Raw genomic sequence first — 24997 nt, forward strand, 5'->3', positions numbered from 1 at the left:
TGAATCTTTAAACGCGCAGGGTAAAGCAGCACTGGTTTTAAATCCATCTTGTAGAGTTCCGACATCACAGATCTGTAATGAACCCGTTGATCCCAAATCTGTTTACTGAAGTCTTCCACGAATCGGAAATGAAGATCCAAAAAATCAATGTAACCTTTAGAACGAGCGAATCAAAGCAATTTCTCCTTGTCTTGAGAGTAATGAAATCGTAAAATGACATGTCGAGGTTTATCTGACTTAGACGAATATGATGGAACTCTGTGAGCCCGATCCAATAATGGTGGTTGGTCAGGAAATACGGTGGGAAATGCATCTTTAAAAGTTGAGAAAAAAACTTTATAGGGTTGTCAGATTCAGCAGCTTCACGAACACCAATAATTTGAATATTCTGCTGTCGCATTCTGGATTCTAAGTCAGAGTTTTTAAAAGTCAGAAAGTCAAGTTTTTTCTTCGTTACAGTAATTGTTACTTCAATTTTCCCCATCTTGAGTTCATTTTGTTACGTGGATTTTTGAAGATTAAATATAGCAGACTGATGTTCCGTGATAGATGTTTGCATTTTATCGATTGCATCGGCAATTTTCTGGAGATTAATTGAAATTTCCACACGTATCGGATCCGTTATAGAGGTTGAAATTTCCGTTTGAATTAGATCCGATATAGCTTTCAAAGTTAACGGTGGTTCAGTCGGAGGAAAGTCGGTACCTTTCGGTCTAACCGGAGGTTTGCCGTCTTTCCCGTTTTTCCCGTTCTTAGACATAGCAGACCGTAAAAGCATCCGAATATCAAAAAACACAATTTGTTTCAAAGTATTATAAAAGTCGATGCCTTAATGGTTTCCTTAAATATAGCTGATCATAGGAAAAAAACTCAGAGGTAATGGAGCGAGTCAAGAACATGACTTCACTCCATGAGCTCTACCGGAAGTCTCATCTCACATTTTCAAAGGAGTAATTATTCTAAAATTCGCCTTTTTTTAGGTCACTTTCTCAAATTTATTAGTCATTAGTGGGAAGAGTTAAGTCTACACCTTAAACCAGGTACCAACACAGTTTTGAGGACTGATCTGCAAACATTGCTCCCCCTTTTTGGTGTTTAAAAAAAAGTCATTGGTTTTGTATGTTTTCTAGTTTTTCTATTGCAGTGACGTTAGTGTGTGAAGGGATGATGTTGCATCAGCTGATTACCTTGCTGTTTCCTGCAACAATGCATCCGATGGGGACTAGAGAGCCCACTCCCTACGAAGAGGGCTAATGCACTTTAGTTCCTGTCGCAGCAACTCCTGAATTTCCAAATTAAGATGTAAACGCTTCAGAAGGTGCTGTCAAATATCCTGTGTTGGAAGAGCAAACACTCAGTATAATTATTCACCAATTCTGCGCTGGCAGGTTCCAGAGTCCTTGTCTATCTTCTGTCTACAATCTCATTAATCCATGTACACATCAAACTGACTGGCAGTGTAAGTGGATATCAGTATTGCCAGGCCACACATTTCAAAAATAGGCTAGTTATAGTAAGTCCCTCATTCTTCCCAAATGTAGCATTTCACGGATTGATCTCCATCCAATCTCTGTGCCTGTTCCACATTCTATTTGTTACCTGAAGTTTAACTATTCTCATTACTACCTGCTACTTTACCAAGTTTTACACATTCTGCAGATTTTGTAATGTAGCTCCCTGCACCACAGTTCAATCATTCCAAGGTTTAATGGGCCCAAACTAAACTTTGAGAAAGCAGCTCCTACCCGAGGGGTGGAAAATACCTCTGCACCAACAACCCTCTTTAGTTCCTGTCTAGAGGCAGATTTAGTATTCACATTACTTTTACCTTTTGGTCGTGTCTTCTTGTTACTTTGCCTCCTGCACTGAACATATTACATTTTTTTTCTCTGTAAGCTTCTGGTTGCATGGAACTTCCTTTTCTGTTTTATTTGAATTGTTATTTTCTTTTATTATTCCGGGCACATTCTTGGAATGTGCCCAGTCTGTATTTTTCAGTCTTCCCTGAGTGCCCTTTGTTAATTCTTTTGCTGTTTTACATCTTCCAGTCGTCTTAAATCACAGAAATTAGCCCTTTCGCTGTTGAGCATGAAAATATTCTTGTCGTATTTCCCTATTTCTTTGACTGAATAACCTGCTACCATTACGTACCTACCTCCTGTGGTGGTATTAGGTTTGTTGACTGCTAAGTTCTAAACTCTAACGAAGATTTTAAGCCCTATCTGATACAGATAGCTACAGATACCCTCACTAAAGGGAGCTTACACCTACAGCTATCTACTCTTCAAAGACTAGTTCACTTCTCTGTTTATCCTCCACGTGAGTTCAGCTGCCATTCAGCTGTCATCAGGACAGATAAGTCCCCGGGGACTGATGGAATATTCCCCAGGCTGCTCCATGAGGCGAGGGAAGAGATTGCTGAGCCTCTGGCTAGGATCTTTATGTTCTCATTGTCCACAGGAATGGTACCGGAGGATTGGAGGGAGGCGAATGCTGTCCCCTTGTTCAAAAAAGGTAGTAGGGTTAGTCCGGGTAACTATAGACCAGTGAGCCTTACGTCTGTGGTGGGAAAGCTGTTGGAAAAGATTCTTAGAGATAGGATCTGTGGGCATTTAGAGAATCATGGTCTGATCAGGGACAGTCAGCATGGCTTTGTGAAGGGCAGATCGTGTCTAACAAACCTGATAGAGTTCTTTGAGGAGGTGACCAGGCATATAGATGAGGGTAGTGCAGTGGATGTGATCTATATGGATTTTAGTAAGGCATTTGACATGGTTGCACACGGTAGGCTTATTCAGAAAGTCAGAAGGCATGGGATCCAGGGAAGTTTGGCCAGGTGGATTCAGAATTGGCTTGTCTGCAGAAGGCAGAGGGTGGTGGTGGAGGGAGTACATTCAGATTGGAGGATTGTGACTAGTGGTGTCCCACAAGGATCTGTTCTGGGACCTCTACTTTTCGTGATTTTTATTAACGACCTGGATGTGGGGGTAGAAGGGTGGGTTGGCAAGTTAGCAGATGACGCAAAAGTTGGTGGTGTTGTAGATAGTGTAGAGGATTGTCGAAGATTGCAGAGAGACATTGATAGGATGCAGAAGTGGGCTGAGAAGTGGCAGATGGAGTTCAGCCCGGAGAAGTGTGAGGTGGTACACTTTGGAAGGACAAACTCCAAAGCAGAGTACAAAGTAAATGGCAGAATACTTGGTAGTGTGGAGGAGCAGAGGGATCTCAGGGTACAGGTCCACAGATCCCTGAAAGTTGCCTCACAGGTAGATAGGGTAGTTAAGAAAGCTTCTGGGGTGTTAGCTTTCATAAGTCGAGGGGTAGAGTTTAAGAGTCGCGATGTAATGATGCAGCTCTATAAAACTCTGGTTAGGCCACACTTGGAGCACTGTGTCCAGTGCTGGTCGCTTCACTATAGGAAGGATGTGGAAGCATGGGAAAAGGTACAGAGGAGATTTACCAGGATGCTGCCTGGTTTAGAGAGTATGCATTATGATCGGAGATTAAGGGAGCTAGGGCTTTACTCTTTGGAGAGAAGGAGGGTGAGAGGAGACATGATAGAGGTGTACAAGATAATAAGAGGAATAGATAGAGTGGATAACCAGCGCCTCTTCCCCAGGGCACCACTGTTCAATACAAGAGGACATGGCTTTAAGGTAAGGGGTGGGAAGTTCAAGGGGTATATTAGAGGAAGGTTTTTTACTCAGAGAGTGGTTGGTGCGTGGAATGCACTGCCTGAGTCAGTGGTGGAGGCAGATACACTAGTGAAGTTTAAGAGACTACTAGACAGGTATATGGAGAAATTTAAGGTGGGCGGTTATATGGGAGGCAGGGTTTGAGGGTCGGCACAACATTGTGGGCTGAAGGGCCTGTAATGTGCTGTACTATTCTGTTCTATTCTATTACCCTCTATTTGAATGGTGGGTCCCCCCTCCCTACCAAAGAGAAGATACTTTCAGCTAACAAAGTAGTTTAAACAGAGTTCATTTATTTTTAGTGATACATGTTTAATCCAGACAAAATTATTAAAAAACTTTTGAATTTTAAATGTGTTTTATCTTATAACAGAGTTTCAAATTATAAAAAATTCTGAAACACAGGTACATTTCCTGTATGTTATGAATCATTTGCCATAGAAAACAAAGCTAGAAGAATGTATTCTAGTTCACCCAGTGTTTTTATAATTTTTCTTCATGTTCCTTAACCATTCCTAATGAGCCCGACTGCTCTTCAACATTTAGACTGTTTTTCTGCCACTTGGGTGATTTCAAATGTATGTGATATTTTTTTCAGGTACCTTTTTACACAAATGGTCAAAGCTTCTGGAGACAGAGTTTCCGGGTACCCACAATTAATGCTTTGAAGCTGTCTCTTTGAGTAGACAAACCTTCCAACTATTAACAGATCAGCTATTTGGTGTGCTAAGTGATGGTATCACTCTGGTCTACAAGCTTCCTTCAACATAGCCACGTTGTCTGGTTGAATAAAGTCCAATCAAATAGCCCCATTTTCTTATGCTACAACTCTTCAGAAATTAGGCCAGGTGCTATGAACCAGCATCCTGTGTTTGAGAGTCTGTGCTTGTTTGCAAAGCTGTCCTTTTGACTTTAAACCGATTATTGCTTACCTTTTACATTAAGAACTGAAGACTGGCTCCCATTTACAACAAGAAGCTGAACAAAGAATATTGGTTGGAAGTTTTTCGTACTCAAAATATCCTTCACAGTCCATGTCCTAGAAACAGATCCAATTCTCTTTACCCCACCCTTTTAGACCTGGAGACATTTTATTGAAAAAGATTTCCCTGCACACCTCAGAAATTCCCGTGTCTCTCTTGAGCAATATTTTTATTGGTAGAGCAATAAAAGTCCCCTAATATAATTGTTCTATTTTTGTTATATGCCATTTAAGATTGCCAAAATGTGTGCTCATTTCTCTTGTCATTTAAAGTCTCCCAACAGTGTGAGAGTGTTTTGCTCTTTACCAAGACTAGAGGATTTAATCATTGAAATACGTAATAACATCATTCTTAATCGGTTAATACACCAGCAAAACCTCAGCTACAGTTCCTTGTCTACTCTCCTGGGAAATATTAAGAGCTCATTCTTGGTCTTGTTTGAGGGAAGTCCCTGTTAAAATGTCATAATCCTAAGTAATAAAAACAAAAAAGGTATAAATACTAAGTAGGCCAGCCAGTGTGTCTCCACCCTTCAAGCCCTGGAGACACTTTAAGGAGGAATAGAATTAATATTTAAGGGTAAAAACCCTTTACCTGATCTGGAAGACTGAAGCAGTGTTTCCAGCATGTTCTATTTTTATTTCAGATTTATAACATCAGAAGTTTTTGATTTTCTTAAGCTTATGTGGCAGTCAATGCCTGCAGCTTCTCAACTTCTCCAGAATACGATGAACGTGCAATTTCATACCTGTATCGCCTGCTGTATTCTTCAGTCAGCTCACTGTACTTTTTAGCTGTTTCTATTTAGACAGTGCCCTCTGATCTAAAAGCTGCCTTTTTTGGGTTTCTCCTGCCACTGCCAAGGTAGTTCTGTTTGTTCATGAAACACTGGCGACAGTACTGATGGTACTGTCAGTTGGAGTTGTTACACAGCATTATTTACTGATTGCACTGTTCTTGGATATGACCCAATTTACAAAGTTAATCACTCCTTTTAAGAACATCATTTGAAACATCGACTGCTTATTCCCATCCATAGATGCTGTCTGACCTGCTGAGCTCCTCCAGCACATTGTGTGTGTTGCTGCAGATTTCCAGCATCTGCAGTACCTCTTGTGTTGCCTGTTTAGTCCCCTCCATAGATGCTTCCTGACCCCGAGTTCCTCCAGCAAGTTGTGTTGCTTGCTGAAGATAGCCGGCATCCGCAGAATCTCTTGTGTTTATCAATGAATCCAGAGACCTTTTAAGAGAAAAAATTCTTTGGATTTCAGTAACCCTTCATATAAAAAAAAATGATTTACTATTTGCTGCTCACTGGTTTGAGATTGTGCTCATTGATTCTAGAGTTCATATGCAGATTTTCTCTTTAACTAGTTTATTAAAATCCTCATCATTGTAAAGCCTTGATTATTCAGGTTCTGATTCATTTATTTGTCACATGTACTTTGAAATATACTGAGAAACAGTGGTCATAACTTTCATCTACAGTCTGTGCATTGGGTTAAATTCTGTGTGTGTTGACTATGAAAGAATTTAGTTTATTCTTTTCTCTAAATGAGAAACAATTATGTTTTACGTCAGATTCCTCAATCAGGCAAGCAATGCAAATTCCTGTCTGGAGTCTGACTAAATTTAGTTGTGTTATGGCCCATGTTTATTTGATCAGTGATGATCGATGCCTTCATGAGAAAGTGTTTTTGATGAATGTGTAGTGATAATAGTGGCATGTTATTCCACAGATTACAATCTAACCATTTTTGGTGGTATTCTGAGATATACACACAAATATTCTGGTTGCATTACAGTTGCAGGGTACACTGGAGCCCTTTGCCTCTAGTTACCTCTGGACATCCCTTTTAAGCACCGGGCCAGATTCAAAATGTCCTGGTATCAGGGCTGGAGGCAAGGCAAGAGGGCTGGTTCAGCTCGCTGCTCTACAACATCGACTCAGCTCCCTGCTGAACCGAGGCTTTGCCTGCTCGAGCTGCAGTGATGCCTGGCTTCCTGTCTTTCAGAAAACTTGAGTCCTGACACTATTTTCTTAGCACAATTTGTGTTTTTTTTCTCTCTCTCTCTGTGCATTGGGTGTTTGATGTTTTTTTAATTAATGAGGTGCATTTGTTTTGTGGCTCCCTGGGAGGAGGCAAATCTCAAGGTTGTGTAATGTATAAATACTTCGATAGCAAGTGTACTTTGAACTTGATTCTAGATTGCTGTCAGTGGTCAATAAATACTTGGGAACTGCAGCAGCCTGCTTCCACTGGCAATTTCCATTAAACATAGTTGGCTAAAACATCCCCGTTCATCTTGGGTTGTTGAAGCATTGTGGAGGGGATCCTGCACCAGTTGGTAATAAAGGGTTCAAAATTAATTGAACTGATAATTCTGGGCTTTCCACGTGTATCTGCTTAGGAACTGTGTGGTAAGTCACGTCTCACATTGGGAGGTGGGGGTGGTGATGGAGAGAAGATAGTGGTAGAGAAAGGTGGTCAGGGGGTAGATGTGATCAGAGTTCCAGCAGATATAGGACAGTACAACATGGCAACTGGCCATTTGGTCTATGGTGTAGTGCCAAGCTAATTAAACTAAAGACATCCAATCCATCCTTCCTGCACGTGAGCCATGTTCTCTACACAATCAAGAGCCTCATAAGTAACTCTTTTGTATCTGCCTACACCACCACACTTGGCACTGCATACCAGGCCCTTGCTATTCCTTGTGAATGAAGAAACACACAGGGTGATTGATTGGCGTAAAGAGATGATCAGAATTGGGGATGCTAGGAGATTGCAGTGAAGACAAATTGCCAGTGAAGTAATTGGAAATTGGGGAATCATTGCATTTTGGGGAGAAAGTCAGAGTGAGCTGTGCAGGTTGGGGAGATATTGGAGTGGGCTTGGGTGGAGGTTGCAGGTGTAAGGAGAAATCTGGAAAAAGGATGGGCTGGAGGTGGGTGTAAGGTTGGGTAAGAAGCTCAGATTTAAGATGGCACATATACACGAGGGTCATCAACACTGCACACACATCTAGTGCCCTCTGTACGATACACCTTGAATCCACAGAGGACTATTCTGTTGTCAGCGGTTGACGTTCTGCTGTGTGTGGGTAAAAACAGTGGTGTGCATTTTCAAAATCTGGAGCCGCTCACTCGTGTGTTTCTCAATAGCAAACACTAACGTGTTGATTGAATAACATATGGGAATGCAGGCAACTTGTCATCAGAGGTCAAATGTTCAATCCCAGTACAGCTGGATGTGAGATGGAATTCAATAATCTGATCGTTGGCCAGCTGGTGAGAGGGTAAAATGATCTTCTGTGTTATTGGATTTTCATTAAAAACCTCACTGGTTCCTGATATTCTTAGGAGATCCTCATCCCTCACTCTGACTCTAATCCCGCCAGGTCGAATATCATTCTGCTGGGACATTAAAAGTCAAAACTGTGTCCCTAGAAACAAATTTTTTAAAACCTGCAGACTGGACAGCTGAGAACTTGGTTGCATTTATGTGGGAAGTCGTGTCGGTGTGCTCATGGACCAGAGGTGGTCACGGTGCTCAGTCAGAGGCCAGTCTGTATCACTGAGTTCTCTAACAGGTGACTGGTGAGGCCCTACACAGCGTGGAGCAGGGGGAGCCTCCATGGACAAGACCTTTCCAAGCATACGTACGTCCCAAAAGCCTGTGTTCCATGTGTTCAGATGCACAAGAAGCTGCTCTCCTCGGGCACACATGCAACCAGCCTTTCTTTGCACAAAGGCACAAACCTCCCCTGCCCAGGCAGTGCAAGGAGGGAGGAAGGCTGTAGCAGCCACCATATCATCGATGTGGGAGAAGACAAGCATTGTCTTGTCACAAGTAGACCAGCCCTGACAACGCTGAGGCTTAGAGAATTTGGTGGAGCCAATGACCTTTTCAGATGGCAGGAGCAAATCTCCACTTGACAACGGACAAACAAGAGAAAACCTGCAGGTGCTGGAAATCCGAGCAACACACACACAATGCTGAAGGATGCTTGACAATGGAACTGGCCTGCTCTGCATTCTGGCTGACTGTGTAGAGTAATACCACACTCTCCTTTTCCTGCCCAAAATATCCACCATCCACTGTGGTTATACATCACTAATGAAGATCCTGTTTATAGGTCTTGAGCAGGATCAATCGAGCTAAGAATTTTGCTGCTCAAATTCCTGTTTCTTGAAGCTATGACAGGGAAAGGAATCATCTTCTCACTATTCCTCTTCTCACCCTGTCTCTTGCAAAAACGCCATCCCCTTCTCGCAATTCCTTCATCTCCGCCGCATCTGCTCTCAGGATGAGGCTTTTCATTCTAGGACGAGGGAGATGTCTTCCTTTTTTAAAGAAAGGGGCTTCCCTTCCTCCAATATCAACTCTGCTCTTAAATGCATCTCCCCCATTTCATGTACATCTGCTCTCACTCCATCCTCCCGCCACCCCACTAGGAATAGGGCTCCCCTGGTCCTCACCTACCACCCCACCAGCCTCCGGGTCCAACATATTATTCTCCGTAACTTCCGCCACCTTCAACGGGATCCCACCACTAAGCACATCTTTCCCTCCCCCGCCCCCTGCATTCCGCGGGGATCGCTCCTTACACAACTTCCTTGTCCATTCGTCCCGCCCATTCCTCCCCACTGATCTCCCTCCTGGCACTTATCCGTGTAAGCGGAACAAGTGCTACACATGCCCTTCACCTGTGAGTCGACTGGGGTGATATACTGCGTCCGGTGCTCCCGATGTGGCCTTTTATATATTGGCGAGACCCGACGTAGACTGAGAGACCGCTTTGCTGAACATCTACGCTCTGTCCGCCAGAGAAAGCAGGATCTCCCAGTGGCCACACATTTTAATTCCACATCCCATTCCCATTCTGACATGTCTATCCACGGCCTCCTCTACTGTAAAGATGAAGCCACACTCAGGTTGGAGGAACAACACCTTATATTCCGTCTGGGTAGCCTCCAACCTGATGGCATGAACTTTGACTTCTCTAAATTCCGCTAAGGCCCCACCTTCCCCTTGTACCCCATTTGTTACTTATTTTTATACACACATTCTTTCTCTCACTCTCCTTTTTCTCCCTCTGTCCCTCTGAATATACCTCTTGCCCATCCTCTGGGTCCCCCCCCCACCTTGTCTTTCTTCCCGGACCTCCTGTCCCATGATCCTCTCGTATCCCCTTTTGCCAATCACCTGTCCAGCTCTTTGCTCCATCCCTCCTCCTCCTGTCTTCTCCTATCATTTTGGATCTCCCCCTCCCCCTCCAACTTTCAAATCCCTTACTCACTCTTCCTTCAGTTAGTCCTGACGAAGGGTCTCGGCCTGAAACGTCGACTGCACCTCTTCCTACAGATGCTGCTTGGCCTGCTGCGTTCACCAGCAACTTTGATGTGTGTTGCTTGAATTTCCAGCACCTGCAGAATCCCTGTTGTTTGAAGGAATCATCTGATGGGCAGTGATCCACAAAGGTTTACACTGACACTGAAATTCAAAGAGGAGGGTTGAACCATCTGTTCATAATCTTGCAGATGTGTTTTTTTCCAAAGGAAAATTGAGCAAAGTGTTTGTGAGTTTGAGCAACGTAAATGTTTGACGTGAATTATTGAGAGTCGGATGATGAGATCATCTCCTCCTTTGGCCCAGTCTTTTTATTTTGGTTTCCCGTGTCTTTTCAAAGTATTTTCATTTTACTGCTCCAAAGACACAAGCTTGTAGCCTAGAAATCAGATTGTGTGCTATTTTACATTTAATAATAAACAGTTGAAAGTAAGCTTCTATGATATGAAATGTGCTCTGGATAGTTTCCAAAGTTTTGCATTTCAGTCTGGGAATTCAGCCAGACAGGTCCCTTGTGCAGAAGACGACACAAGCGTTGCTGGTGAAGTGAAGTCAATCCAGCTGTCCCTGTGGCAACTACTTTTGAACAATCCTTGGAAAAGAAGGAAGTTTTGGGCTTCATCTATCTGTATTCCTTTGGAACACCCCGCATCTTTTCCTTCCTTTCCCCAACTTTGAACAGCCATGCTCACCATTTATTCTGATGATTACCCTCTAGGCTTCATTCAGGATCTGGCCACTGCAACCCTCTTCCTGCTCTGGCATGGCAGCTCATTTGTTTCTTTATTAATATATGCACTCCTTCACTACTACTGATGCTTTCAGTGGCTGCTTCACAGTTAGAGCAGACATCAGCACACCCATTAGGCTGCACGAGAGCTTCCAGGTCATTGTTGAGAGCTGTGGACATGGTGGTGCTGAGCTGTCAATGTCATGACACAGCCATTGGTTGTTTTTCAGATTTGTGGGGTAGTTAGTGTCAAAGGACAGGGATGAGGGTGAGTTAGAGACTGGGGACAGTAAATGAAATGTCATGCTGGAGACTATGTTCGGAGAACAGGTTAGAGTGTACCACAGTGGAGGGTCAACGTTGGGTTTCGGGCACTGAGGAGACCAGCAATCCCCGTGTCGGAGGTCCATACAGGCAGGAGTCACAAGGATTGGAGGTCCGTGCGAGTTCTAGAAGTCCCTTGATAGACGAGTCCAGGGGTTGAGGTCTGAAGGTCACATTGATGATCAGTGAGTCCTCGGTTGAAGCCCCTGGGTCAAGAATTGGAGGCCTAGAGGCAATTTGTTCTGGCGTCAGGAGCCTGTCTGACTGGATGGGAGGGTGGGAAAGCGGTTTGTCCTGTTTTCTCTGTTGCTGCAGTTGATTGTGTTGTTCTGCTGAACACTGCGGCATGCTGTGTTGGTGCCAAAATGCACAGAGGCACTTGCGGGCTGCCCTCAGCACATCCTCGGTTGCTCATTGCAGTCATTGTGTTTCACTTTGTTTCGAAGTGCACACAGTAAATAAATCTGAATCAAATTAAAGGCAACAGGACTGAGTCCTGCTAAAGGGTCTCGGCCCAAAACATCAACTGTACACTTTTCCATAGATGCTGCCTGGCCTGCTGAGTTCCTCCAGCATTTTGTGTGTGTTGCTTTGGATTTCCAGTATCTGCAGATTTTCTCTTGTTTGTGATCAAATTAGAGGTGTACTTCTACACTTGATAAATTACTGAAATGTTTTTCCCTTTTATGAGTAACATACCTACCCGATGAGGGCCTAGATTAGGACCTGATACTGCGTTTTGAGGATGATTCATCTATCAGAAGGATAATTATGAGGTGAAAACCCCTGCCATTTCTTACGACTTGTACAGTTTCACATTGCTCTGTTTTCAGCTGGCAAAAGCACTCACTATCCCCAAGGACCAAGGACAGCGGTTCATGGAGGTGCATCTTGGGGCTGCTTCCAAAAGCAGGTAATTTCAATCCATGGATGAAGAAAGAGAATGAGCAGAGGAGAGAAATTTGAGAAGCATTCAGGCATTCTCTTTGAACTGAGTGTTTTTCCTCTCTCTCCAGGGGATCTTGTACATTGTCACAATGTTGGTATTGGCTGAGCTTTGCAGCTGTCTCTGTGATGTGTTACAAACCAAGTTATTTCTTCCTTTTATAGGAAGATCCAGGATGTTTCAGTCGAAGCAAGTAGCTGAAGAAGTGAGCGGAAGAATTTGGGTCGAAAAAGTAGTTTTTTTTTAAAAACTGCTTGGGGAGAAGGGTCTGCACTGCGCAGGCGCGTGACGTAGCGCGCCAAGGTTTAAAAAGGGAAAATTTCAACCGTTCTTGTTTCAGTCGAAGCAAGTAGCTGAAGAAGTGAGTGGAAGAATTTGGGTCAAAAAAGTCGTTTTTTTTAAAAACTGCTCGGGGAGAAGGGTCTGCACTGCACAGGCACGTGACGTAGCGCGCCAAGGTTTAAAAAGCAGAGTACCATGTACAGCGGCCATCGTCGGAGTGGACTGAGTCAGAGTGGGGCGGCTTTGGCTCAAACAGGCTTCGGCGAGAACAGGCAGAGGCCAGGGTAGGTTCCGGTAAGTTTTTTGCTCAGATTGTCTAGCGTAGAGAGAATGCCAGGCAAGATGTTGGAATGCTCCTCTTGCAGGATGTGGGAAGTCAGGAAGCCCTCCAATGTCCCTGACAACGACACCTGCAAGAAGTGCATCCAGCTGCAGCCACGGACAAACCGCGTTAGGGAACTGGAGCAGGAGCTGGATGACCTGCGGATCATTCGGGAGAATGAGGAGATTATAGATAGTAGCTACAGGGAGGTAGTTACGCCAAAGGAGTAGAGGACAGGAAATTGGGTCACTGTCAGGCGAGGGAAGAGGAAAGGGCAGGCAGAGCAGGGTTTCCCTGTGGCCATTCACCTCAACAACAAGTATACCGCATTGGATACAGTTGGGGGGATGACTTACCTGGGACAAGCTGCAGTAGCCGGATCTCTGGCACTGAGTCTGGCTATGCAGTGCAGAAGGGAGGGGGGGAAAAGAGGAGAGCGGTAGTGATAGGGGACTCGATAGTTAGAGGTGCAGATAGAAGGTTCTGTGGTCGTGACAGGGAATCCAGGATGGTTTGTTGCCTCCCGGGTGCCAGGGTCAAGGATGTCTCTGATCGATTGCATGACATTCTGAAGTGGGAGGGTGATCAGCCAGATGTCGTGGTGCACATCGGTACCAATGACATAGCAAGGAAGAGTGAAGAGGTCCTGGACAGTGAGTATAGAGAGCTTGGTAGGAAGTTGAAAAGCAGGACCTCGAAGGTGGTAATCTCAGGATTGCTACCTGTGCTAGGTGCCAGTGAGGGTAGGAATAGGATGCTCTGGAGGAGGAACAAGTGGCTGAGGAACTGGTGTAGGGGGCAGGGTTTCAGATTTCAGGATCATTGGGACCTCTTCTGGGGCAGGTGGGACCTGTACAAGAGAGACGGGTTACACTTGAACTACAGGGGGACCAATATCCTTTCAGGGAGGTTTGTTAGTGCTATTGGGGAGGCTTTAAACTAGATTTGCACGGGGATGGGAACCAGAGTGCCAGAGCTGACAGTGTGGCTGGGGTGAAAATAAATGATATTGAAAGTTTAAGCAAATCCGCTGATAGAAAGGTTGTGAGTGGTGGTAAAAATCTTCTGAGGTGTATATATTTCAATGCTAGGAGTATTGCGGGGAAGACGGATGAGTTGAGGGCGTGGATTGACACGTGGAATTATGATGTTGTAGCAATTAGTGAAACTTGGCTACAGGAGGGGCAGGACTGGCAGCTTAATATTCCAGGGATCCGATGTTTCAGATGTGATCGAGGCAGAGGAATGAAAGGTGGGGGAGTAGCATTGCTTGTTAGGGAAAATATTACAGCAGTGCTCAGGCAGGACAGATTAGAGGGCTTGTCTACTGAGTCCTTATAGGTGGAGCTGAGAAACAGAAAAGGTATGGCCACATTAGTGGGATTGTATTACAGACCACCCAATAGTCAACGAGACTTGGAAGAGCAAATCTGCGGAGAGATAGCAGGCAACTGCAGGAAACATAAAGTTATGGTGGTAGGGGATTTTAATTTTCCAGTCATTGATTGGGACTCCCATACTGTTAGGGGTCTAGGTGGTTTAGAGTTTGTAAAATGTGTTCAGGAAAGTTTTCTAAATCAATATATAGAGGGACCAACTAGAGGGGATGCAATATTGGATCTCCTGTTAGGAAACGAATTAGGGCAAGTGACAGAAGTCTGTGTAGGGGAGCACTTTGGTTCCAGTGATCATAACACCATTAGTTTCAATTTGATCATGGACAAGGATAGATCTGGTCCTAGGGTTGAGGTTCTGAACTGGAAGAAGGCCAAATTTGAAGAAATGAGAAAGGATCTAAAAAGCGTGGATTGGGACAGATTGTTCTCTGGCAAAGATGTGATTGGTAGGTGGGAAGCCTTCAAAGGGGAAATTTTGAGAGTGCAGAGTTTGTATGTTCCTGTCAGGATTAAAGGCAAATTGAATAGGAATAAGGAACCTTGGTTCTCAATGGATATTGCAACTCTGATAAAGAAGAAGAGGGAGTTGTATGAAATGTATAGGAAACGGGGTAAATCAGGTGCTTGAGGAGTATAAGAAGTGCAAGGAAATATTTAAGAAAGAAATCAGGAGGGCAAAAAGAAGACATGAGGTTGCCTTGGCTGTCAAAGTGAAGGATAATCCAAAGAGCTTTTACAAGTATATTAAGAGCAAAAGAATTGTAAGGGATAAAATTGGTCCTCTTGAAGATCAGAGTGGTCGGCTTTGTGCGGAACCAAAGGAAATAGAGGAGATCTTAAATAGGTTTTTTGCATCTGTATTTACTAAGGAAGCTGGCATGAAATCTATGGAATTGAGGGAATCAAGTAGTGAGGCCATGGAAACTGTACAGATTGAAAAGGAGGAGGTGCTTGCTGTCTTGAGGAAAATTAAAGTGGATAAATCCCCGGGACCTGACAGAGTGTTCCCTCGGACCTTGAAGGAGACTAGTGTTGAAATTGCGGGGGCCCTGGCAGAAATATTTAAAATGTCGCTGTCTACGGGTGAAGTGCCGGAGGATTGGAGAGTGGCTCATGTTGTTCCGTTGTTTAAAAAAGGATCGAAAAGTAATCCAGGAAATTATAGGCCGGTGAGTTTAACGTCAGTAGTAGGTAAGTTATTGGAGGGAGTACTAAGAGACAGAATCTACAAGCATTTGGGTAGACAGGGGCTTATTAGGGAGAGTCAACATGGCTTTGTGCGTGGTAGGACATGTTTGACCAATCTGTTGGACTTTTTCGAGGAGGTTACCAGGAAAGTGGATGAAGGGAAGGCAGTGGATATTGTCTACATGGACTTCAGTAAGGCCTTTGACAAGGTCCCGCATAGGAGGTTAGTTAGGAAAATTCAGTCGCTAGGTATACATGGAGAGGTGGTAAATTGGATTAGACATTGGCTCGATGGAAGAAGCCAGAGAGTGGTGGTAGAGAATTGCTTCTCTGAGTGGAGGCCTGTGACTAGTGGTGTGCCACAGGGATCAGTGCTGGGTCCATTGTTATTTGTCATCTATATCAATGATCTGGATGATAATGTGGTAAATTGGATCAGCAAGTTTGCTGATGATACAAAGATTGGAGGTGTAGTGGACAGTGAGGAAGGTTTTCAGAGCCTGCAGAGGGACTTGGACCAGCTGGAAAAATGGGCTGAAAGATGGCAGACGGAGTTTAATACTGACAAGTGTGAGGTATTGCACGTTGGAAGGACAAACCAACGTAGAACATACAGGGTTAATGGTAAGGCACTGAGGAGTGCAGTGAGGCCGAATCTGGAGTATCGTGTTCAGTTTTGGTCACCAAATTACGGGAAGGATATAAATAAGGTTGAAAGAGTGCAGAGAAGGTTTACAAGGATGTTGCCGGGACTTGAGAAACTCAGTTACAGAGCAAGGTTGAATGGGTTAGGACTTTATTCCCTGGGGCGTAGAAGAATGAGGGGAGATTTGATAGAGGTATATAAAATTATGATGGGTATAGATAGAGTGAATGCAAGCAGGCTTTTTCCACTGAGGCAAGGGGAGAAAAAAACCAGAGGACATGGGTTAAGGGTGAAGGGGGGAAAGTTTAAAGGGAACATTAGGAGGGGGCTTCTTCACACAGAGAGTGGTGGGAGTATGGAATGAGCTGCCAGACGAGGTGGTAAATGCGGGTTCTTTTTTAACATTTAAGAATAAATTGGACAGATACATGGATGGGAGGTGTATGGAGGGATATGGTCTGTGTGCAGGTCAGTGGGACTAGGCAGAAAATGGTTCGGCACAGCCAAGAAGGGCCAAAGGGCCTGTTTCTGTGCTGTAGTTTCTATGGTTCTATGGTGAGTTCCTATTAACCTCTCCAACCGGATGAGATTTTCTGCTCGTAAGCAGTGGTACCAATGGAAGGCTAAATATAAACCCACCCTGGTAGTCTCGTTTCCAGTATTACTTTTATTTAGGCTGTGGATGGGAGCCAATGTATCAGATCAATACCTATCATTTAAACTGACACATGTGTAAGTATTCAGTGTATATGCCCCCTACACACTATAAATTGTTTATTCTTGTGCTAATAATTGATGTTTTTGTGTAGTATCGGATTCGTTTGCATTCTGCCAATACCAACTTCTCATGCTGTAGCTATCTCCTTCTGCCATTTGAGGTGCCAGTATTACCACTATGGCACCTGTACCGGTGGGAGACATCACTACCACATCATCTTTTTGCATGATGTGGTAGTGGGAAAACTGAAACTTGGGGTGGAAATTATACTCCATGTGAATTCCAAATGACTTGTGTTCAGGAGCCCCGAGTCCTCCTTCACCTGTGTCATATCCAAACCTCATTAGATCTCGATTCTCAAATGAACAAGACCAAGCAGATCAGTGAACATGATTTGGTACCTAAACTGATTTTAAAGGTTTTGGCTGTCAGTTGTGGTGCTGTGGTGTCCGATTCTGAAATAAGTCCTTCCCGGGCGGCTCATTCTGAGAATACTTTGCTGTCTGTGTCTCAACACTAGCAAGTTCCACTACAAAACAGTGAAAAATGCACGTCAGTTGCATTGGGCAATTGCAGCCCAAAGCTGAACCACTCCTGTCAAATTAAATGGTCTATGGTTTAAGGCCATCTCTATGACTTAAAAAAAGTACAGAGGATTCTAACAGATGTCCTATAGATAATTTATCACTTTGCTATTTACTTTACTTTTGATTGTATGATTTTTGCTCTGAAAAATTGATTGTGTGTTTCTCCATGTGGCAACAATCCCATCAGTGCAAAACCATCTCATTAGCTGTAAACTTCTATGGGGGTGGGAAGCTTTGAAAATAAGTGTAATTTCATTTCTTGCTAATAATAATAGATTCATCAGTGTTTACCTAACTATACATCTGGGTGCTATTATTTTGCTCTTCTGTAAAGAAACCTGGATTTAACATTCCTCAAATGTTACATTTCTAAAAATGTACTATTTATCTTAGAGTGGGTGTTTGGTTCTTGGATTGACTAAGACGAGGGAGATTCTCATTAGAGAAATCAAAGGATAACGAATAGAGATTAACTTGAACACTGGTTGTTATTTTATGTGAAATGTTTTGTTTTGAATGAATTTATTGGCTGAAAATGTTGCTTTATTTTCCCCAGTGTGCGGTCTCGTTAGTATTAACCTGATAGCGGGACTGATCTCAGGCTGCTGGGCTTGCTGTTTATCATTGATGGCCCAAGGTAATCTGATTGGTAAAATGAAGTGACTCAAAGCCTTTTTGAGGCATTTTTGATGCAATGTTTAATGCCTTTGGAAAATCTGACAGGAAATTGCATTCCATTTGTAAGTGACACCAGGAGCAAAGCTCTGATTGACTGAGTCTCTGGTTTCTTATGTCAGCTAATAGGTTGGTTGCTTAATGGATTTTGGAATGAGTTATTAGAAGAGATTCCCTACTTGAGAGCTCTAGCCTTGTGTAGCGGACTGGTTAGGTGAAGTCTTTTGTTGGTTAATCTCTTGTTAGTCATTTATTCCTCTCGGGCTTTGTTGGAATTGTTATACTGTGTTTCTAATGCTGTGTATATTGTGTTACTGATTTAGTTTAACCCTATGGGGCTGCACTTTCTGTTGTGAACTGAGCTTCGCCTAGCAGGTTTCTCACCTAAGTGAACTGCTTCTCATTCACTGACCCCCTCTCTCCTCCTCCCAACTCAGCAAATCTTCTCTTCCTCATTGAAGATTCAAGATTGGCTATTGTCATTCATCAGTACATGAGGGTAAAGGAGAACAAAATTGTTACTCTGGATCTGATGCAGTGTAAAAAAACACAATAAGCATAAAGAACATAATTTTAAAAATATACACAATAAGTATAAAAGCAATCCTATCAGTCATAATGTATATGTAACTGAGCGTGGCCATATATACATGAGGTTATTTTATACACACTGACTGATAGTCTGTACATAAAGTGACTCTCCGTGCAGGAGTATCTGAACATCAGTGATTCTGACAGGAAATGATGAAGGGACAAAGTGACTCTTGACAAGAGGGGTCCTTCCAGGTAGCAGCAGAGAATGTGAAAACACAGTCGGACGGTGACTGTGTCCGTGTACAGTAGGTATGAGGTGTGGATTGTGATGGTAAGGTGACGGTGGATGGGTGGGAAGTGAAGGGTGCTGAGGGGCTGTGGAGGGGAGTGACTGATGTGTACGTAGTGGGGGAGGGGGTGGGGGTGTCGGTCAGCCTGACTGCTGAGAAGTCACTGGTTTTTCGAGTCTACTGCTCCTAGCGTGAATGCTGCGTAGCCTCTTCACTGATGGGAGTGGGACAAACTGTCCATGAGCAGGGTGGATGGGATCCTTCATGATATTGCTGGGCTTTTCCCGGCATCTTTCTGTATACATAGCCTTGATGGATGGTAGGTAGGCTGGTGCTGCTGGTGTTAAGTTGGACGGTTTTAACTACCCTTGGAGAGCCCTCCTGTCCACAGCAGTGCAGTCTCTGTACCACACAGTGAGGTGGGATGCTATGCTCTCAGAAGGTCATGAGTACTGATGTGTAGAGCCAGCACCTCTACTTCCTTTGGAGTCTGCGGAGATGTGACATGATATCTAAACCTTGACAAACTTCTGTAGATGTGTAGTGGAGAGTGTATTGACTGGCTGGTATGGAAACACCAAAGCCTTTGAACAAACACTCGTGGATTCATCCCAGCACATCACAGGTAAACCCCCCCCCCCCCCATCCACTAAGCACATCTACGTGAAAAACTGTCGTAGGATAGCAACATCCATTATCGGAGATCCTCACCACCCAGGCCATGCTCTTTTCTTGCTGCTGCCATTAGGTAGAAGGTACAGGAGCCTCAGGGCTGACACTACCAGGTTCAAGAGCAGTTACTACCCCCTCAACCATCAGGCACTTGAACAAAGGGGTAACTACACTCACTTGCCCATCTATTAAGATGTGTCCACAACCGATTATCCCACTTTAAGAATACCTTGTCTTGTTATTTCATGTTCTCGTTATTTATTGCTATTTGTGTATATTTGCATTTCAAAGGTTCATTTATTATCAAAGTAGCTTCTTCTCTGAATAGCCTGGTTTAGCCAGATTTGCACAGTTTGTTGTCTTCTGCACTCTAATGGATCTTTCTTTGATTATGTTATAGTTACTATTCTGTAGACTTGCTAAGTATGCCCACAGGAAAAAGAATCTTAAGGTTGTATATGGTGACATATATGTACTTTGATCATAAGATTTACTTTGGAGAACGTACTCTAGAGCCATGAGGGGTTGTGTGAGATGGGCACTCCTAGGAGTTTGGACCTGCTCACAGTTTGCAATGCTGTCCTGCAATACTGGGCACAAAGAAATGGATTAGTTCTTCACAGAGCCCCAGTGACATTTTGCTCGGATTACTTACAGGTTACAGGTCCTGCAGGTTATTTCCAGGGAGCCATCGGCAATTCCAGAGGACCATTTATAAATAGTCAACTTCCCTTACAAGATCAAAGCATAGTGTTCTATAATAAAAGTCTTTCCTCGCCCTATAGTTGCCAGTCTTGTTTCTCATGAGGTGTTAATATTTTTTTTTACCTCCAGAGGCACTGTGGGTGATGAACTGAAGAGCTGAACTCCCTCCTTGACAAACGCATCTCTAAATCAGCCTAATTTTTCCTAAAGGTTTTATAGAATGCCACAACCCAAAGGGTGAGAGAGGGGCATTTGAAGAGAAGCAAAATTCCTAAGGATGTGAATGCAGAATTCCCTGATAGAGGATTGGTTACCATTTACCGGGTTGGTCTGCAATAAGATTTGAATATCACATTTTCTAATTCAGGCAGGAATGGCCATTGCCAAGGCAATGTCACGCTCCCTTGATGCTGTGGAAGGAATATGTATAAAAATTAAAACTGGCTTGTCACCAGCTTTCTATGTGGTGCATTTTAGTGTCCCATCCTTCATATTGCGGTAATATAAATCATATTGCAGTCTGTAAATTATCAACGACAGGTTTCCCGATCAGCTATTGTCTGAGCCAAAACACTTGTACCTTTTATGTAATATTTCTCTTTCTGACTAAGTGATACTGCTGGTTATCTTGTGTTTTAGGGTAGTGCCTCAGTGTGGTTGGGTGCTGCAGGCAATGTTCCCCCTAATTTGTAATGACCAGTGTGCGCAAAAATGCTGGGCAATATTTTGCTTGGTGACTACAACATGTGTGTACTGAATAATTTCTCAATAAAAACAGTATAAATAAGCCATTTCTAAAATCTGCAAACTCCACAGTGTCAACACCAACCACATCAGAAACCAGAAAAGGAAATGTGATTGTGTATGATCATGAAATATACTTAACATACCAACGAGGTAGAGGGTGACAACCTTCAGTGCACAGTTTAAATTCCTTTGTGAGTTACTAGCAAAAGTTGTGTGTACACACACATATTAGAGGGAACATTGGCTACTGGTTTCTTTCTATGAAGGACAGTGGTGAATCAGCTGTTTGTTTAAAAATCACAGTCTTGTGCTAAAATTACTTTATGGCAGCAAGAGATTATCTTGTATAATCATAAAAGAGAATATTCACTGCTTTCTGCTCATTGTTTAATTCATTCAGACTGCTGGTTTTCATGTGGGTGCTAGTCAGTACACTAAAGGTAATTGATGAGGTGCCTGGGCTTTTTCAACAATTCACCATTTCCAATGACCTTTTTTACCTGGAGCCTGGTACATGGAGCACAATCTCTCTGCTTCTCGTGCCTTCAGATTATTACCCAATGTGTTCCTTGTCCAACATAAACTGCCTCTCACTTCCCTCTCAGCTAAAGGTTTAAAAGAAACAGAAGCATGCTCTATTTGTGCATCAGTACAAACGGAATGCTCTTTCCAGTTTGTAAAACTGCCCATCTGTCCTCATGTCTTGGCTCATATATCCTCTCTCTGGGACCATCAGCAGTAGAAATTTCCTCAATTCAGTGTTAATGAATCATAGATTGCCAATCGGGGTCTCTTTGAGCTGTCGTACCATCATATTGAAATAATGTGACTTCTTGCCTATATTCCTGGCTTCATTCTCAGTCTCAGACGTAGAAATTTCCATTGGTGTCATCAGTGCAATACAATTGAGATTGAAGTTCACAGCTCTGCTTCTTGCAGTTCCTAGAACTGCTGTTTTCTTTCCCCCTTTCAAAGCTTTGTTTTAATATTACAGGGAAGTGTGTGTGTATAATCCCTTTCACACCCTCAGGATGTCCTAAAGTACAAAAGTGAGCAGCAACAATGCATTATGACCATTAATTAGATGTTGTAACAAGATAAATCTGCAAAGCACTGCCCCAGATAATTTGGAAAATAAATCAGAGCTTTATTTTAATAAAGAAAAAGTTCCTTTTTCAATTTATTCTGATGCTTATTGTCTAGAAATTATTGTAAATCCTAATAATGTGGTGGAAGTTAGTGCAGCTGTAGAGCATCCAAAACTACAAAATCAGAATCAGGTTTATTACACCGGCATGTGTCGTGAAATTTGTTAACTTAGCAGCAGCAGTTCAATGCAATATATAATAATATAGAAAGAAAAAAAATGTATTACGGTAAGTGTGTGTGTGTGTGTACAGCTGAATCTATAGAATAGATTAAAAATAGCGCAGAAACTGAAATAACATATTGTGACGCTCCAGGGAGAGGGGGCGTGGTCGACAGCTTGCCCTTGTATTTCTAATGACCAGCACTGTTTATTGTTCTTGTGTTAAAATGCTTTCGTGGGATTATGGTGAGAAGTTCCAGTTCATTTATTGTTACATTTTAGCTCAGGTTATCCAGTTATTTACTTGTGTGCTTGTGGGCCACCCTGACTGTAACTGTGGTGTGTGATCATCACCTCCCCGTCTGTATGAGACTGAGTTTTCTCCCCGGGTCATGGTGCCCAGTCTGTTTTTGTGCTTATCACAATAAAAGTGGTTGTTGAGTTTAATGAGCTTACTGGCCTGTCATCATGGACTGAGGGCTCGCCACAATATAGTTTTAAAAAGTGAGGTGGTGTTCGTGGGTTCAATGCCCGTTTAGGAATTGGATGGCAGAGGGGAAGAAGCTGTTCCTGAATCACTGAGCGTATGTCTTCAGGCTTCTGTACCTCCTCCCTGGTGGTAACAGTGAGAAGATGGCATGTCCTGGGTGATGAGGCCCTTGATAATGGACCTCACCTTCCTGAGATACCGCTCCTTGAAGATGTCTTGGATACTACAGAGGCTGGTATCCAAGATAGAGCTGATTAGTTTTACAACTTTCTGTAGCTTCTTTTGATCCTGTGCAGTAACCCACAGCCCATACCAGACAGCGATGCTGCCTGTCAGAATGTCCTCCATGGTACATCTGTACAGGTTTTTGAGCATTTTAGTTGACAAACCAAATCTCTTCAAACTCCTAATTAAATGTTGCCGCTGTCTTGTGTCCTTCATAGCTGCTTCGATATGTTGGGACCACATTAAATCCTCAGAGATCTTGACACCCAGGAACTTGAAATTGCTTACTGTCTCCATTTCTGATCCCTGTAAAAGTGTTGGTTTATGTCCCCTCACCTTACCCTTCCTGAAGTCCACATCAGCTCTTTGGTCTTGCATTGAGTGCAAGGTTGTTGCTGCGACACCACTTAACTAGATGGTATATCTCGCTCTTGTACGCCCTCTACCAACAATGGTTGTATCAGTAGCAAGCTTATCGATGGTATTTGAGCTATGCCTAGCCACACAGTCATCGGTATAGAGAGAGTAGAGCAGTGAGCTAAGCACACACCCTTGACGTGCGCACCGTTGATCGTCACCGAGGAGGATATGTTATCATCAATCCACACAGATTGTGGTCTTCTGGTTAAAAGTCAAGGATCCATTTGCAGAGGGAGGTACGGAGGCCCAGATTCTGTAGCTTATTGATCAAGACTGTAGGAATGATGACATTAAATGCTGAGCTATAGTCAACAAACAGCATCCTGACATAGGTGTTTGTGTTGTTCAGGTGGTCTAAAGCCGTGTGGCGAGCCACTGAGATTGCATCTGCAGTAGACCTATTGGCGATAGGCAAATTACAATGGGTTCAGGTCCTTGCTGAGGCAGGAGTTCATTCTAGCCATGACCAATCTCTCAAAGCATTTCATCACCATCGATGTGAGTGCTACTGGGTGATGGTCATTAAGGCAGCTCACACTACTCTTCTTGGGCACTGGTATAATCATTGCCTTTTTGAAGCAAGTGGAAACTTCTAACCATTGCAGCGAGAGGTTGAAAGTGTCCTTGAATACTGCTGCCAGTTGGCTGGCACAGGCTTTTAGAGCCGTACCAGGTACTCTGTCGGGGCCTGCCGCCTTGCGTGGGTTCACCGTCCTTAATGACAGCCATAAGCCTCCAAGACAGAGATCGCAGGGTCAACCAGGTACAATAGGGGATTGGACTTTGGGCTTTGAGCACTTTTTGTACATCCTGAGCAGACGTAAATTTGGATTTGATATGGGTGGGTGGGGATACAAAGATGGGTGTGGCAGGTGGATTGATTCAGTGAGTGAGGGTGGAGTGGGGGAGATTGGGTGCCTCAGAAGAACTGGGTCAGGGTCCAGGCCAGGGGATGTAGAAAAATTGGAAAATGCCATGCAGGGGCCTTTGTAGAAGGCTCTAACTGGCATCTCAATTTGCTGACACTCGGGGTAAAGATAAATACTGCTCATTTGACTGGTAATGAGCCTGTGATGTTTCTGGGCCAATAAATTACAGCCAACGGCAATGATTAAAAAAACCTTTCCAGCAACAAGTTTGGGGAGTCAATAATAATTGTGAGTCATCATGAAAACAGCTCAGTGTTTGTTTTTAGCTGTTCCCTGGAACAATGTGGCAGGGTTATTGATCCAAAGAACTCATAAAGGGATATGAGCTTTTTTTTTACAAAACTATAGAAGTTTGTTTGCATTACAAATACACAATGTACAGACATTCAGTATTTACAAGACAGTGAGTATACTCAGATTAAAATATAGTTACTACTATCCATTAGGCAATCAATACCCCCGGGAGAGGGCACCATTTCTGGAAGTCCCCCAGTGTGCCTATTGCGACTGCATGCTCCCTCTCCAAGGACAGCCGGGCACGAACATATCCTCGGGAAAATGGGTGGGCAGTGGCCTGGGCAGCGACCTGCACTTTCCGCTGCCTGGACCCGTGAATGGCCACCTTGGCCAGGCCCAGGAGCAAGCTCACCAGAAGATCCACCTTGCGACCCACCTCCCTCCGTACTGGGTGCCCGTCGATGAGGAGCGAGGGGCCGAAGTGCATCCAGAACCTGAGCAGCAGCCTCTTCAGATACTCAAACAGGGGCTGCAACCTCTCACGCTCCATGTCAGCGTGGTACACTGACTCCTCCCGGCCACAGAATGGACA

At 43.7% G+C, this 24997-nt stretch overlaps 1 protein-coding gene across 5 annotated transcripts in view; it reads left to right on the forward strand.

The window, feature by feature from the left end:
• mfhas1 (multifunctional ROCO family signaling regulator 1) overlaps positions 1-24997 on the forward strand; it is a 103508-nt gene that overhangs the window by 35600 nt on the left and 42911 nt on the right. Inside the window, exons 2-3 of one of the 5 annotated variants that reach the window (XM_072281871.1) lie at positions 11920-11999; positions 12197-12263. The exons of 3 other annotated variants lie outside the window; for them this stretch is intronic. In XM_072281871.1, coding sequence (XP_072137972.1) covers positions 11920-11999; positions 12197-12229 — 113 coding nt within the window. In that variant the 3' untranslated portion in view covers positions 12230-12263. Of the gene's footprint in view, positions 1-11919; positions 12000-12196; positions 12394-24997 lie in introns of those variants that run through there. One more of the 5 variants, XR_011889571.1, reaches the window with a different exon arrangement.

This window comes from Mobula birostris, chromosome 17 (assembly GCF_030028105.1).
Source record: "Mobula birostris isolate sMobBir1 chromosome 17, sMobBir1.hap1, whole genome shotgun sequence".
NCBI lineage: Eukaryota > Metazoa > Chordata > Chondrichthyes > Myliobatiformes > Myliobatidae > Mobula > Mobula birostris.